The 16,534-nt window shown below is 37.7% G+C and overlaps 4 protein-coding genes across 6 annotated transcripts; all 4 read left to right on the forward strand.

Annotated features, from left to right (window-relative positions):
* Positions 1-92: 92 nt before the first annotated feature.
* On the forward strand, positions 93-2,659 carry LOC127790344 (GDSL esterase/lipase At5g03820-like). The gene is made up of 5 exons (XM_052319810.1): positions 93-505; positions 613-855; positions 956-1,077; positions 1,564-1,769; positions 1,993-2,659. Exons 2-5 carry the CDS (start codon positions 615-617, stop codon positions 2,072-2,074), a joined length of 651 nt encoding a protein of 216 aa, XP_052175770.1. The 5' UTR covers positions 93-505; positions 613-614; the 3' UTR covers positions 2,075-2,659.
* Positions 2,660-4,662: 2,003 nt separating this feature from the next.
* LOC127789948 (probable glycosyltransferase At5g03795) lies at positions 4,663-9,921 on the forward strand. Its single transcript, XM_052319063.1, has 4 exons — positions 4,663-5,883; positions 7,437-7,693; positions 8,615-8,960; positions 9,172-9,921. Exons 1-4 carry the CDS (start codon positions 5,620-5,622, stop codon positions 9,844-9,846), a joined length of 1,542 nt encoding a protein of 513 aa, XP_052175023.1. The 5' UTR covers positions 4,663-5,619; the 3' UTR covers positions 9,847-9,921.
* On the forward strand, positions 9,625-15,858 carry LOC127789946 (probable glycosyltransferase At5g03795). 3 transcript variants are annotated; one of them, XM_052319060.1, is made up of 7 exons: positions 9,625-9,764; positions 11,211-11,551; positions 11,680-12,025; positions 12,106-12,301; positions 12,401-12,797; positions 15,180-15,442; positions 15,723-15,858. In XM_052319060.1, exons 2-6 carry the CDS (start codon positions 11,232-11,234, stop codon positions 15,430-15,432), a joined length of 1,512 nt encoding a protein of 503 aa, XP_052175020.1. In that variant the 5' UTR covers positions 9,625-9,764; positions 11,211-11,231; the 3' UTR covers positions 15,433-15,442; positions 15,723-15,858. The 3 variants fall into 3 exon arrangements, with proteins under 3 accessions (XP_052175020.1, XP_052175019.1, XP_052175018.1); XM_052319059.1 differs by having other exon boundaries at positions 9,626-9,764; positions 11,214-11,551; XM_052319058.1 differs by lacking the exon at positions 9,625-9,764 and adding an exon at positions 10,055-10,727 and having other exon boundaries at positions 11,214-11,551.
* LOC127790131 (embryonic protein DC-8-like) lies at positions 15,493-16,377 on the forward strand. Its single transcript, XM_052319422.1, has 4 exons — positions 15,493-15,524; positions 15,608-15,612; positions 15,679-15,859; positions 15,979-16,377. The coding sequence occupies exons 1-4, from the start codon at positions 15,493-15,495 to the stop codon at positions 16,190-16,192; spliced, it is 432 nt and encodes a 143-aa protein (XP_052175382.1). The 3' UTR covers positions 16,193-16,377.
* Positions 16,378-16,534: the final 157 nt, after the last annotated feature.

The following is a 16,534-nucleotide window of genomic DNA, read 5'->3' on the forward strand; positions in this document are numbered from 1 at the left end:
AGATGGTATTGTGCAACTGCTCTTATATTTCTTTGTTGCACAACTCTGTAATTTGAGAGATTGGATCGATCCTTCTGAAGATTAGCTGCTGCCAGTTGTTGAATCTGGATGATCGAAATATGCCAGTGACCTGATTCTGGGAATGGAATTTGTATTTAAATGTCTGGAGATTTAGTGTTACATATTTATGTTATATATAGTTGCCCTTTCTCTACTCTTTAGACTATCTCTTTTAAATCACGCAGAGGCTGTTGGTTTTGGATGGATGCAATGTGCATGGTGTGATTCACTACAGCAACAACTTGTTTGAGCCTCTCTAGTTAGATTGGCAAAGGCCCGAACCAATTCTGTTATCATTTTTCTGAAAACAAACTCAGAATCACAAGCATACGGACGAGTTCGAAAGGCACTTTATTTTAGCTTTATGCAGCAGCTTTTTTTTTGGCCTTGAATGCAAACTCTTTCCTCTCAGCAGTAGTTATTTCTGCAAGGCCTCTTTTTGTGCGTAAGTTCTCTCAGTCTGGCCTCGTCCACTTCCATTATTATTCACTTTCTGTTATTATATATGTAACTCTTGTATCTCTTCTCTCTGACTCTGGGTGTGGTTTTCAGAAATGGGGTTTTGCATGTTGAGTGTGTTCATTATTATTGGGGTTGCGGTGGTGGCTGTGAAAGTGGCTGAGGGGCAGATAGTTCCGATGCTGTGTGTGTTTGGGGACTCAGTGGTAGATGTGGGAAACAATAACAACCTGAATACAATGATAAAGGCCAACTTCCTTACTCATGGCAGGGAGTTTGTTACCCACAAACTTACTGGCAGGTTCTGCAATGGGAAGCTTGCCACTGACTTCACTGGTAATCTCTCTCTCCCTCTCTCTCTCTTTCTCTCTCTCTCCAAATGTTAAATTGTTAACACATACTTACATGTAGAATTATTATGTGATGATGGCCACAGCCGAGTACCTTGGTTTCAGCTCCTACCCCCCAACTTACCTCAGCCAGGATGCCAATGGAAAGAACCTCTTGACTGGCGCCAACTTTGCCTCTGGTTATTTTGACGGCACAGCACAGTTCTATGTAAGTAAAGTAAATGACAAAAAAGCTCTCCCCCTCTGCTAAAAAAAAAGTTTCGACGTGACTGTGTCAGCTAAATTAAGGGATAAATTGGGTATTTCACCTGGTCACTCCAACAAAGTTGGCATGTATATCACTTTCCTTTCACTAACTGGCAATTTGATATAGTTTTTTAATATTAGGTTAGTGTAATTTCGAAATCACACTAGAATTAGAGAATTTAAAATTTTCCTAGTCTCTTTTTGGTGAAAAATCATTCAAAATTAGAGTATTCTATGTATTGTAAATTTAATTTCAGGAGGCAATTTGATATAGTTTTTTAATAATACGTTAGTATAATTTCTGAAAAGTGAAAGATATTATGTATTTTTCCCCCCCAAATCTCAAGAATGTCAAATATAATTTACCCCACTTTCTATGAACACAACAGCACATCAAACAGATGTATATAGCTAACCAACTAGAGTACGATGAATATTGTTTCTGTAGGGTGCAATTTCACTGAGCCAGCAGCTGGCATACTACAAGGAGTACCAAGACGAATTGGTGGGTACCAAGACGAATGGAATCCACCTATTGAGTGCTGGGAGCAGTGACTTCCTTCAAACAATTACTACTTCAATCCTCTCCTCCAAGCCCTCTCCCCTGATCAGTTTTCAGACCTTCTCATCAGATCCTTCTCTTCTTTTGTCCAGGTTAGTTCCCAATAATCCTCTCCTCTCTTCTAAATCCAAATACATTTATAAACTCCATCCCAAAGCTTGAGGCTCTGACTTTGCAAGAATTATGAGAGAGCAGAAACCATACCATTGCTATCAAAATTTATTATTCTCATTTATATATATATATATTACAGACACAGCTAGAATCTCTCTTAATAAACATCAACATTTACCGATTGTGACAAAATTTGTATAGGCTGGGAGTGAGGAAAATTGGAGTGACAACCGTACCACCAATTGGGTGCTTGCCCCATCACACTGTTTGGCTCAGGGAGTAACCAATGCCTTGTCAGGATGAACCAAGATGATGTCTCCTTCAACAAGAAGCTCAACAGCACATCCTAAACCTGGCAGACCCTCCTTCCTGGTCTCAGACTTGTGGTGTTGGATATCTACCACCCTCTCCTGGACTTGATCACAAAACCCACTGAGAATGGTAAAATTTTCCGGGAAAACTTCTTTCTTGGCAGGTAATATTTATGATAGAAACTGGGAACTGATCCCAAGTTCATTATTCAAAACTCTCTGTTTTCAGGGTTCTTCGAATCTAGGAGGGTTTGGTGTGGCACTGGAACAATAGAAACTTCCATGCTTTGCAATGCAGGGTCTGTGGGGATATGCTCTAATGCTACACAGTATGGCTCTTACATTGAAGTCGATATGAGAGATACATTGGAAGGATTGAATGATGTGGTCATGGTAATTAAACTCTGAAATCATAGATGAATAATGTTGAAGGTTTGGGTCTCTTGAAATTTTTATATATAGGGCAATTAAATTTTTATACAATTTTTTTTCATAAAAAAGATAATCAAAATGACATACTAATCACACATCTCACTTTCCTTATTTTGTTCTTTGACTATGAGGTGACACGGGCTCCTTTTAAGGTGACAATTTCCTTAGAACGAAAGATTGATGATTGTACTCTTAATTTACGTAATTCTTATATTTAGTTATGCATTTATTATTTTTTTTTCTTTTTCTCAATTAAAAAATTAATATAAAACAATTTCTGAGATAGAAATGGACACTAATATGTGAATATAAGGGTGTCATGGACTTTTTCTTAAATTTTCTCTTTGCCAAACGATCTAACGAAATTCATATTTTATAAGAAATTATATGTATATATAATTTTAAGAATATAAAATAATAACATTTACAATTATAGATTATGTTTGCCAAATATATATATATATATATTGAATTAAAATTTTAAACTCTAAAGAAGAATGGTTTAAGTGGAGAAGTACCCTCGAATCTTCAAATCCTAATTCATGTAATGCAATTGAATTGTCTGTGTTCTTCGCCGCCGCTTGCAGCGGAATCCGTTCGAATCCCGCCACCAGTATGATCCATCTTTATTTAATAAATTAAGAAGAATATTCAGAGAAAGTATGTATCGATCGGTGTTCCCGACAGGTATTGCATCTGTCCCAGTGGCTACGAGGTAGCGAGCCCGAGAACGGCGGAGGCGCTCTACACGGGCTGCGTTAACTCCCGTGCTGATCAACGATCAACTACGTAGCGCCGTTTGGCGGCATACTGAACTTGAAATCGTTTTCAGTTGAAGTTTCGGTGAAGGAAATCTAGAACTCGAAGCAAATTCTTTCGGGCATCTCTAGACAGTACAAAAGATCGCAGAGGAGAGGCCTGCGGGTTACGAGGCATTTTCAGGTTAATTTTCCACCCAAGCGGTTTGATGTCTTATTACATGATTCTTCATTCCATATGGCTCAGAAGATTGAACATTCGCATTCCTTATTAGATTGATCAAGGAGGGAGCAGCCCAATAAGTTTGAGTGGAAGAGGAGTTTGAATTTTGTAATTTTTATTGGTAATTTATAGGAAGCCCAGAACTATAGGTACTTGGCCAAACCCTTCAATTGTTACCTATAAGGTAGTTTATTGATTGCTCAAGGGCCCCCTACATGGATTTAGGGTGAGCACTTCCATTTATCACTTTTGTGTAAAAATCCCCCCTCCCGAGTGCGATTTTGTTCATCCCCTTTAACAAGGATGACCATCACCCTCACTATTTATGTGAGGGTGAAAAGTAACGGAACGGTCTGGAAAAGTAACGGAACGTTCCGTTACTTTTCACCCTCACATAAACAGTGAGGGTGATGGTCACCCCGTTAAAGAAGTGAACAAAATCGCTCTCCCCCCTCCCCCCTCGCGACGTTTGGAGCCTTCTTGCTTGGCTACTTCACATACCTTTTCCCTATTGTGCTAAACTCGTGACCATGGTCGAACACCATTGTCCCGCTTGACTTCCCATTTTGGTAGCAATATTATTGTTTGATGGACAATATATATTTGCCATCAAAACCAACCACCGGTATGATTTTTTAGTTAATATGATCGATTTTGAATTTTATAATAATAGAAATGAAATTAAGATAAAGTAAAATTGAGTATTGATTTACTCTCTCACTTTCTTCTCGTTGCATTGAAGCAACTCACTTCACCTAGTGTGTCTCCACAATCAATGTTACATTGACGATTGCTACTATACTTCTAAGATCACCTTATTTCATTTACATCTCCAAATACTCATATTTTTTCTTTATTTTTCTCTTCTCTTTTTAATTAAATCTATGCCCCTCTTATTTAGTCGTTCTTCCCAACTTCTTTCCAATTCCTTCTCCCAAATCTCTCCCCTTTCCTCACCCTAATGCTCACATAACCCATTCTCTCTTAGATATGACCAAAACCGCTCTTCCATACTAAAATCCAAAAACCCTATAGGTAAGTCTTTATCCCAAACCACCACTGCCTAATCTACCAAGAACTCCCTTCTTCCTTAATCATTTGGTTCTTCTGCTTGAATTGCTAGTTTTAGAAAAGGCACTCGCATTTGGTTCCTTTCCCAAGAAACACTATTGTTGTTGATTCTTCCCTTTGTGATTTTGACGAATTGAATAGAGGCTCTACTGTTGTCCAAACCATGGGACCCTGATACAACTTGATAAAGCTTTCACCCATCTTCGGCTTATCGAAGGTTAATGGTCGATCCTAAACCTCGTTTGTGTTTGGCCCTTGCTCAACCGTTGGTGATGCTAGAGAAGGGTTTGTTTTTGTATTTTTATTTGAGCTTCCATAGCAAGTGGTTGAGCCTAGAGGTTGTTTATTTTAGGGATTTTATGTTTTTCTTTGTTATTTGCTTCTTGGGACTATTATCTTTCGATTGAGTTATTGTTGCTTGTTTGTTGGTTATGCAACTCTCTTTGACCTTTCACTAATTGGCTTTTGAGAAAGCATATCTGGTGGTTTCCTTTTACCCTAAGAACATCGACTTTTAGGGTCATTTCCTTTCCCTTGGTCAGGGCTACAACCCTTCAGGTCATTTCTTGAGCCCTTCCTTGGTAGCCACTTTGTTCATGAGCAAATTCTTATGACTTATGAGTGTTCATTTCACAACCATTAGTTTTCTTGTCTCTGAAGTTGCTTGCTTTTCTTAAATTTTTATTGTCGAGTCCCTTTTATCTTTTGTTATCTTTTATTGGTTGGCCTCTATATGGCCTATCCCACCCTCTCCATGTTCTTTTTTATGGTTTATAATTTTATCTTCAATATATATTAGCTAAAAGAAAAGGACAAAAATCGTAATCTGCGTGGGATGAATCCTTACCTCATGGACGAAAACAAGGTCGGTTCCCTGGACTGTTCTTTCCGCAACTCTCTCTCTCTCTCTCTCTCTCTCTCTCTCTCAGAAAAAGCAAGAAATACAACAAAATCTGAAGCAACTGCTTAAGAAAAATAATAGAATAGCATATGCTTCTTGTGTGTGGATAAGATCTAGCTACTAGCTAGAGACATGGGAGACTGTGTGGAAGATTTCTCTTTGCGGTGCTCATCATCATCATCGTTTTCAAAGCTTTGGAGGTTTATAATTCCATTGATTTTGGTGGTTGGCTTGGTGGTTCCTTGGGGTGGAAAGAAATCCAATTGGGCTTTCACTTCTCCAAGCTCTCCATGGCCATGGCGATCCACTTCTCAGGCTCCTATTTTGCTAGCTTCAACTATGGATAAAACTAGCAGGAGTAACAGGAAGGCGATAAATCTCAATCCGCAAAAACCAGTAAGACCCTTTATTTTCTTTCGCTAGTTCTAGGGTTTTTTTTTTTTTTGCTTTGATTAAAAAGAGGGGTTTTCTCTTCTTTTTTTTTGTTTTTGCTTAAACAAAGCGTACGTAAATCGGGTACTAGGATTCTCGTATGATGACTAGGATACTGCCTCGATGACTTGTTAAAAAGGATTTTTTGAATGAGATACCATTTAGGAAACAGAAAAGTTTCTGTCTGAACCTATTGAAATACAACTAAAGCTTTGTTCTTAGGTGGGTTTGTTTCTCGAGAATCTTGCAACTAGCAAGAGTTTTATCACAATGGAGACATAAAATCATTGTACATTTTAGGGCTAATAATAAAAAAAAATTATTTTTTTTGCAAATTTAAAATCTAATATAATACTTTCAATTTTGTCAATTAGATCCCAATTGACTCAATTGAGTATAATTTCATCCACTATGTAAAATCAATTTAGGGAATGTGTATTCTATGTGGGGTGGCATACCAAGTGTAATATATTAATAATTTATGTAGAATACATATGTGCATATAAGCAAAGAAAAGAAAAAATGTATCTTTGCTATTGTCGTCGCCGCTATTGACTGCTATCAGCCCCTCGTAGTAGTCATTGACTGCATCAGTTGCAGTTTCCAACCATTGTGGTTGCTTATTTATCTTTTTTGGTTGAAATGGTTGTCTGAGAGAGAGAGAAGATGAATAAGAAAAAGACAAGATGAACAAGAAGAAGATGAACAGGAGAAGATGACCATCATAGTCACCTATTCATCTTCTTCGACTATATACGATGGTCGTCTTCGAGAGAAAGAAAGAGAGAGAGAGAAGATGAATAGAAAGAAGATGAACAAGAGAATATGACCTTCACGATCGCTTGTTTGTCTTATTTGGCCATAATGGTCGTCTTCGAGAGAAAAAGAGAAGACGAACACGAATAGGAGAAGACAACTATCACGACTACCTGTTCACTTTCTCCAATTGCGATGGTCGTCTGAGAGAGAAAGAGAAATAAGACAAATAGGAGAAGATGACCATCGCGACCACCTATTTGCCTTCTCCAACCACGATGGTTGTCTTTGAGAGAGAGAAGACAACTATTGCGGCTGCCTGTTCTTTTTCTCCAACTGCGATGGTTGTCTTTAATTAAGAGAGAGAAAAGACAACACGATGATGACCATCGAAGACATGAAGAGAAACATATATTTGTAATGGTCGGAACTGCAACTGATGCGGCTGATGGTTGTGGACGGCAACAAGGACCACAACAATGAAGATACATTTTTTTATTTATTTATGTGTGCATGTTGGTGCCACGTCAAGTGGAACACTCTCCCTAAATCAATTTTATGTGGTGGATAACATTGCACTCAATTAAATCAATTAGAATCTAATTATCAAAATTGAAATAATTGGATTATATTGTAAATTTGCAAAAATGTTTGAATTTTTTTTTGTTGCTATTAACCTATTTTTTTGTTCTGAAGAAAAAAGAAATTAAAGCAGCTCTTTGGATCCTTAGATTGTTGATCAATTGTTAATCTGTCGGCAGGAAAAAGAGGAGGAAGAAAGATTGAATGTTGGTAAAAGTGGATCTTACTTTGTTCCTTCCATGGTTGAGAATACACCGTTCCCCATCAGATCGGCAAGATCACAGAAAAGCCATGGCAATGTTCTGGAGAGTCTGGAAGCAGGCCTTGTGCAAGCTCGAACTGCCATAAGAGAAGCTAAAAATGGAAATCAAACACAAAAGGACCCTGAATATGTCCCAGTTGGCCCAATCTATTGGAACACCAAAGCCTTTCACAGGTATATATATATATGTACACTCCTCTCTACTATTGTTCGTATCTTGGGTTTTGGAGTGATGCAATTGTTACATGACTTCGGTGAAAATTGTTTAAGATCACATCATTTTCGTTTCAGTTTCATCTAAAACTGATGATAAACAAATACAAATATTTTTCTTCTAATTCAAAATTTACAAGAAATTCATTACAAGAAGCCTTAGTAGGCATAGAGTTAGTAGAACTAATGAAAATACTCAAAAGATTGTTAATTAATGATCATACATTAAGAATGTTAATATAACATAGTGATCAGATTGTTTTTTTATAGCATCCATTGTAAAAGTTGGCTATGAAAGGGTTAAAGTATTAAGGTACAATGTCTCAGACTAATGCATAGAGTCCAATATAAAGGAGGCTACACTAAAATTTAAACATTAATCCTAATCTATAAAGGTGATCCAACATATATAATGATAACATAGCTTGTTAATAAGAATTAACTAAAATACCCACAAAAATCATTTGTACTAAAATAATTAATACTACCATCACAAGTAAGCATGGAACCACCAAATTAACCTTCACTTTCAGGCAAATGCCAGTTGGAAGAAAGCTCATAAAAGCTTATATGCTAATAACTTGAATCCTTCTCCCAAAAAATCTTACTTTCTTTCCTTGTTGGGTACTGTTAAGTACTCTTTCTAATTGATGAATTTTTTATGCACAAAGTTATGCATTAATGATACCATATTCTTGCACTAGTTGGAAAATTAGCTTCATGCATCGATCTTACTTCTTGGAGTTGCATTTTCACGATCCATTCCAATCAAGACCATGTTATAAAATTTCTCGTGTTCTGGAATTAGAAATTTGGTGTCTATACGTTAGTAAAGTGTGTTGATAAGACAACAATAATTCCAAGGCTTGCTTGAATGTGCAGGAGCTACTTGGAAATGGAGAAACATTTTAAGGTATATGTGTACGAGGAAGGAGAGCCTCCAGTTTTTCACTATGGCCTCTCGAAGGGCATACTGGGTTTGGAAGGGATCTTCATCCACAACATGGAGATGAGCCAGTTTAAGACTAGGGATCCTAAAAAAGCCCATGTTTTTTTCTTGCCTTTCAGTGTGATCAGCCTCACTCATTATGTCTATGAAGTTGATTCCCATGCCTGGGATCCCATGAAGAACACTGTCAGAGACTATGTCAATGTGATTCAAAGGAAACACCCGTTCTGGAACCGAAGCCGAGGGGCCGATCACTTCATGCTTGCTTGCCATGATTGGGTGAGTTCTAGTTGATCTTCTCCTGGGACACCCAGTGGGGACATCATTGGCGACCAACCATATATGCTCCCAAATAGGTGACTTGAACATGGAACCTTTTCCTAAGAACTTCAACTCCCGTGTGTCACCTGTGCTACCACCCCAGAGGTGTTCCATCCATAAGTATCCATGTCTTATATAATAACTGATCATAACTCTCAAAATGTGACAGGGGCCTGAGATCTCCTTTGGAGTACCATATTTGTACAAGAACTCCATCAGAGCTCTGTGTAATGCAAACACCTCAGAAAGATTCAACCCATCAAAAGATGTCTCCATCCCAGAAATCTACCTCCCAGAGGGCAACACAGAGGGCCTGCTCGGCGGCCCGTCGCCATCGAAACGCCCTATTCTTGTCTTCTTCGCCGGCGGGGTCCACGGCCCGATCAGGCCAATCCTTCTGAGTCACTGGCAGGACAAGGACCCAGATGTCCAAGTCCACGAATACCTTCCGAAAGGAGTCTCCTACTACGGGATGATGAGAAAGAGCAAGTTTTGCATCTGCCCCAGCGGCTATGAAGTTGCCAGCCCTAGAATGGTGGAGGCCCTTTACATGGGCTGCGTTCCAGTCTTGATAAAAGACCATTACGTTAAGCCTTTCAGCGATGTTCTAAATTGGAAGACGTTTTCAGTTGAAGTTGCAGTGAAGGAGATTCCAAACATGAAGAAGATTTTGGAGGGTATTTCTCAACCACAGTATCTGAGAATGCAAAGGAGGGGTCTTCAAGTGAGGAGGCATTTTGAGGTTAATTTACCTCCAAAGAGGTTTGATGTCTTTCATATGATTCTTCACTCAATCTGGCTTAGAAGACTCAATATTCGAGTCTATGAGACTGAGAAACCATGAATCTGACAAGATTTAATGTTGTGAATTGAGTACAAATTAAATTAATTCAATGATGTATGGTTTAAAGCTATAAAATGGATTGTGCAAACATGACTTCATTGCTAGACAATCTAAACCCTTCGAGTCAAGCTTGCAGGCTGACCCAATTGACCTATAGTTATTATTTTATCAAAAGAACGTTCTTAATTATAAGATGGGAGAGAGATTATTGGTAAGTTAGATTAATATGAGTGAACATATAAAAAGGGGATCAATTGAGAGTCCTATAGTAAAAACCAAAATCCAAAAAAATAGATGAAAACCAAAAAAAAAAAAAAAATTGATATAAAAAAATTAATTAAATGAATTAAACTTCTTATAATTAAATAGAATTTTAATTATTAATATTAAATATTGCATAAAATATTAAGAAAAAATTGTTTCTAAATACCATTTTTGGAACCTTTCTCTCCCAGCACTCCAAGAACTTTCCGTCATTTACTGAGAAAGTAACGCAGAATCCTCGAATCCCATCAACGGCAAGGTACACAGTACACACATGCTAGAGAGAGAGAGAGAGAGAGAGAGAGAGAGAGAGAGGAAACTCTGCGTTGTCTAGAGAGAGAGGGATGAGGGATTTGATTAGGATAAGATGGGGGTGGCGGTGGTCGCCTTCTTCGAGGCTTCTGCTGATCGTTACGCTGTCACTGATTCTGGTTTCTGGGTCCACGGCTTTACTGAGTTCGACGAGCTACTTCAATTGGATGTTCGCTACTTCTTACAATCCATGGCGATGGAGATCTTCCGTAACTCCGAGAATGAACGCGACGTCTACATCAAACGATGGCGTTTTTAACAGCTCTTCTTCTTCTTCTACTTCTTCTTCTCGGATTCAACCACCAGTAAGCTGGAACCCATCTCTAATTCTGACATCAATCAAGCGCATAGATTAATTTTACATTTAATCCTTCATCGATCTCCTCTCTCGTCTAATCCTTTCTAAATTGTGATGATGCTTTTGGGGGTTATAATTTAATGTTGTTCGATCGATAATGAAAGAAAGAAATTAGAGATGCTGCTAATTAATTCCACAAAGATTTTGTTTTTCGTTTTTCTAATATTATTAGGAAATTTTCTCTGGATGAATCTTTCCCTCTTCTGGGTCCTTACAACTGGGCATTTACTTGTTAAGTACATGTAAATATCAAAAAAATCTCATATATATAAATAATTCATTTTTAAACCTTATGATATAATGTACTTCGTAGTTCATACTTCATTTTAAGATTTGTTTATTATATTTAATTTTGATCATTTCATAAAATAAATTATTGTATAAAATAAATAAAATTTATATCAAATAACATGTTTAATTATTAATTAAGTAGGTTGGGGAGAAGGAAGAGATGTGGAACGGTACTATTAGTACTACTGCCGGCATGAACAGATCACCTCAAAGCTTTGTTCCTAATTCAGTGATTAATGGCTCCCCTCCAGTGGGTGCAAGTTCCCGGAAGGGTAATTATTACAGCAATAATTTTAATTTAGAGAGGATTGAAGCTAGCCTTGGGCGTGCTCGAGCTGCCATAAGAGCTGCAGCTGCTTCCAGTTCCAGCCATGGAAGCAACCAGATGCAGCGGCAGCGGCAGCAGCAGCAGGATCATCCTCATCTTGATAATTACCTCCCTAAAGGCCCAATGTACCGGAAGGCCACTGCCTTTCTCAGGTTAATTAATCATCATTTCATCACCTCTCTCTCTCTCTCTCTCTCTCTCTCTCTCTCTCTATATATATATATATATATAGATATATATATATATTATTAGAGTTCATTAATTATTATTCCAAGTGCAGAAGCTACTTGGAAATGGAGAAGCAATTGAAGGTGTTCATCTACGAAGAAGGAGAGCCCCCAGTGTTTCATTACGGCCCCTGCAAGCACGCATATGCAATAGAGGGATTGTTCATTCAGAGCATGGAGGTTAGCCAGTTCAGGACCTGGGATCCTGAGGAAGCCCATGTTTTCTTCCTCCCCTTCAGTGTCACCATGATCACTCAAGTTGTTTACGTGGTGAATTCCCATGACTGGTCTTCCATGAAAAACACAGCCATGGATTATGTCAATCTCATTGCCGCTAAGTATCCCTACTGGAACAGAAGCCTAGGAGCCGATCACTTCATCCTTGCTTGCCATGACTGGGTAAGAAAATTATGTTTAGGTTTTATGGGTCTGGGTAGACTCTAGAATCAAATGAAATCAATGTGTACTGCGTTGCGCAGGCGCCTGAAATCTCCTTTGCAGTGCCAAACCTATACAACAACTCCATCAGAGCGCTATGCAACGCCAACACCTCGGAGCAATTCAACCCCGCCAGAGACGTCTCCATCCCAGAAATCCACCTCCCGACGGGCACCACGGAGGGCATCCTCGGCGGCCCGCCGCCGTCCCGCCGCCCAGTCCTAGTGTTCTATGCGGGTGGGTGCTATATATAATTAATTTGCATGTATTACCAAACCTTAATTGTTAAATTTAGGTTCAAAGTCACGTCACATAGAAATCTCACAATCCCAACAGGTGGCATCCATGGCCCCATCCGGCCGGTGCTGCTGGAGCACTGGGAAAACAAGGACCCGGATGTCCAAGTGCACCAGTACCTCCCAGAGAACGTCTCATACTACGGGATGATGAGAAAAAGCAAGTATTGCATCTGCCCTAGCGGCTACGAAGTTGCCAGCCCTAGAATGGTGGAGGGCCTTTACATGGGCTGTGTTCCAGTGCTTATCAAGGACCATTATGTCATTCCATTCAGCGACGTTCTCAACTGGGAGACTTTCTCAGTGATAGTTGCAGTGGAGGATATCCCAAACTTGAAGAGAATTCTGATGGGTATTTCTTCAACCCAGTATTTGAAGATGCAAAGGAGGGGACTGCAAATGAGGAGGCATTTTGAGGTTAATTCGCCTCCAAAGAGGTTTGATGTGTTCCATATGATTCTTCATTCTATCTGGCTTAGGAGACTCAATATTAGGGTTCATGAACATTAATTAATGAAAACCCCAAATATTAGGGTTCATGAACATTAATTGAAAAACCCAATATTATAAGCATGAGAATCCCTAGTTACTAACTCGATCAAAGCTTGAAATAATTTGTTTATTTCATTTGGTAAGTTGTATCATTAATGTTGTAGAAGAATGTGTAATGTCTATGAACAGAGACAACACTAGGGCTTGTACACAGTTTGTTTGTTCTTCTTTGTGGTTCATCATATATATTAGATATATAAGATTGGAGAAGATCCAGCCAGAAATTAATGCATTGCCCCCAGATATTTATTCAAATGATTATATTTTTGTATATATAATTATGAAATAAATTGTTTATTTTTTAAAATTATGAAAGAAATAAATAAAAAATTATTGAAATTAAATTCATTTCAACCATATGTATGATTTGATATTTTGTTTAAAATTCATGAACAGATGCAAAACTTTTATGTTGGTTGTTTATTGGCTATATATCTAATTAATACAAATTTATCATATTTTATTTAGGCCCAATTGTATTATATATCTTGTGCAAAAGAGTTGAGGAAGCCACATAACTGATTCACATCCAAAATAAGTCAATGATGTTTTGGAGTCGATCACTATTACATTCGTTCAACTATATTGTGTTTTCTGACTAATTTTCTTTGATTAATTATGAGATGTTCTTAAAATTGTACTTGATCTTGAGTTTGCCTAGAAACTTGCTTGGCTGTAAAATGAGGGCAAGGCTATATTTTTCTTTTTATGTGTTGAGACAATTGAGTCAATTTAGCAAGATTTGGGATAAAGTGATACAATAATGATGTAATTAATGAACTACTTAACTACTCTTGAAATTCACGTTTCGTACAAGCCCATTATAAAATCGATAAAGGGTTATGATTGTGTCACATATAAACAGTTATTTATCAGTCTAATGAATGATTATGATATATCACATAGGCGATTGGATTTGAACCCATGACCTAATGTTGATGAGAATTAATTTAGGCCTAAATTTACATCTAGATTCGGATCCAATCCTTTGTGCCAAATAATCTTTTAGGGTAAATTACTATTTTACTCTTTAAGATTAGGTGAAATTTGTAATCACATTCTTGTGTAATTTTGAAAATATCCCTATTACCATGGCATGGTATGTTCCAATTCCATTAGTATATGCTAGCAAATTGTTGACATGACAAATGGATCCCAAAATAAATTACCAATAATCTCATAAATGCCCTCCTCTTTAATCAAAAAAATTGTAAAAACATAAAATAAAAAAAATTATATTAACAAGATTTAAACTTTACACTTAAATTTGAAAAAAAAAATTAAAGAAAAAATCTATAGATAAACTTTACACACATAAATATTTAATCTTATGAAAGAAAATGGATAAAATAGAATAAATATTTTTTTTCTTAATGAGAAAAAGATACACAAAACAAAAACAAAAAAATTGATGAGAAATACTTAAATATGATATTAATTATACCAAATTTTGGTAAGTCTATATATATTTTAATTACTACAGTATCTAATTAATTTATTTTGATGAAAAGATATAAAATATTATACTAAAAGATGATGCAATAAATTTAAACAACTTACAGATATATAATTATCATACAATCCATACGAAATTGTATAAATCATATATAATTTGTTAATAAGAATGGATAATATAGTCTTTTCTTAATTTTTGTTAAATGATATTGATAAAATTGAAACATATAAGGGTAATAGGGGTATTTCCAAAACACACCAATTTCATCTAATGTCAAGAAAAAATTGTAATTTACCCTATATATATATATACTTTATTATTAATAAAGAGGGATAATATGATTTTTTTTTTTTTAATTTCCATTAAAGGATGTTCACGGAATTGAAGCACAAGGGATAGTAAGAGTGTTTCCAAAACACATAAATGCGAAAACGAATTTCACCTAATGTGGAGGGAAATAATAACTTTTAATTTGGAATATATATTTATTAATTTCTAGTTAAATAAAAAAATCAATTTAATGATTAAACTTGAAGAAAACTTTTATGATATGGTAACAGATTATAAAAGTATATATCATCATCTCACTGCTACAATATTTTTTTACAAAAAGAATTTGTATGATATAGATGGATGGCGAGCCTAGCGTCCATCAACCATACCCAGCTGCCACCTGTCAAACACGTAATAAACTCTCTTCCACGTGTCACCTCCACAAAATTCAATCAACCCACATCCTTCTTCTCCAAATGTTTGGCTTTTGTTTTGAAGATTGCAGCAGCTAATGGTAATGGCATCATCAATATTGCAGGGAAAGGAGGACGGAGCATCTGACGTCAGTGATTCTAATAGAGAAAGGAGTGGGTATGGAGAAGTTAAGATGGAGTCTGATCATATCGGCCGGAGCAAAAATCCGGCGTCATTGCAAGCCTTTACAAGTCGGTCGCCGGCACTTTCGAGCACGCCAAGGAGGCCGTCACTGGCGGCCAGACGGCCATGGATTATGTGTTGAGTGGAAAGAAGGAAGAGATAAAGCACAAGGCATATCAGGATCAGGCGGCTGACCATTCCGAGGTCAGTCTCTCAACACCACTCCAAAGAGTTAAATTACACGTTGATAGTTTATGAGAGAGATTTTGGCCTTTGAGGTGAAGTGGTATTCAAAATCAATTAATTTTTTTCTTTTTTTTTCTAAAATCCTAATCGAGTTCCCAAAACTTGAAATCCATTTTTGTTTAGGAGCCGTGGGACCTAGAAAACAAAACAAAACTAATGCATCTAATGTTATCTTGTTTTGCAACCTAGCTAAGGGGCTCCTGTACTTGATGTGGAATTTTCTCGTTTTGTTTACAAGGGTGGAGAAGTTGGGGCTGACACCGAGTATGAAGCCGGAAGGAAGTTGCAGGAACTGAAGCTGCAACAGGAGGGAAACGAATACGATGATGAAGATAGAAGGAGAGCCGAGGCAGACTGGGAAACTACAGCCAACAGGTACTGCCAAAACAATCAAGCCGTTATCCCATTACATAATAATATATGAATTCTAGTTCATCGGTAATCATCATTTCTATTTATAACTGCCGAGCGCACTTTGCTGAACTGGGTGGTAGGGGCACGGCAGCAAGGAGCAACATATACGGTGCCAAGGGCAGCGTGGAAGAGGCCATCGAGGAGAAGCTCACAATGCCGACCGACATTGTGAAGGAGACCCGCTCGGCAAGCGAGTACGGCGGCCCCAAGAGGGCGGAGGTGGCGAAGGTGCTGGTGGACGTGGAGGAGACACCCGGCCGAAGCTGCAACCTCAGACCTCGACGACGAGGATGAGTTTTGACAACGTTGGCCGGGGCGACAACTGATATATGAGATTTCCCCCTTTCTCGTTACTGATGGGTGGGGTTATGTAAAATCAAGAATGTTTAAATGAAGTCACGACGAACCCAGTGAATTTATCCCCAGTCCAGTGTCTTCAATTGAGGTAGTAATACACGGCCGTTGGTACGTGCTTTTCTCACAAGTTTGCTCGTAGTTTCTTATTCAGTACATTCTCATCGAACATCTGGGGTGCCATTGAGCGACGGGGGCACATCTCAGAATGCCTATTAAGTGTGTACCATAACCAAGTTGTTTCCAAAAAGCAACGTAACCAGGAAACGCTCAGATTGCCAC

This window comes from Diospyros lotus, chromosome 14 (assembly GCF_014633365.1).
Source record: "Diospyros lotus cultivar Yz01 chromosome 14, ASM1463336v1, whole genome shotgun sequence".
NCBI classification, from domain to species: Eukaryota; Viridiplantae; Streptophyta; class Magnoliopsida; order Ericales; family Ebenaceae; genus Diospyros; species Diospyros lotus.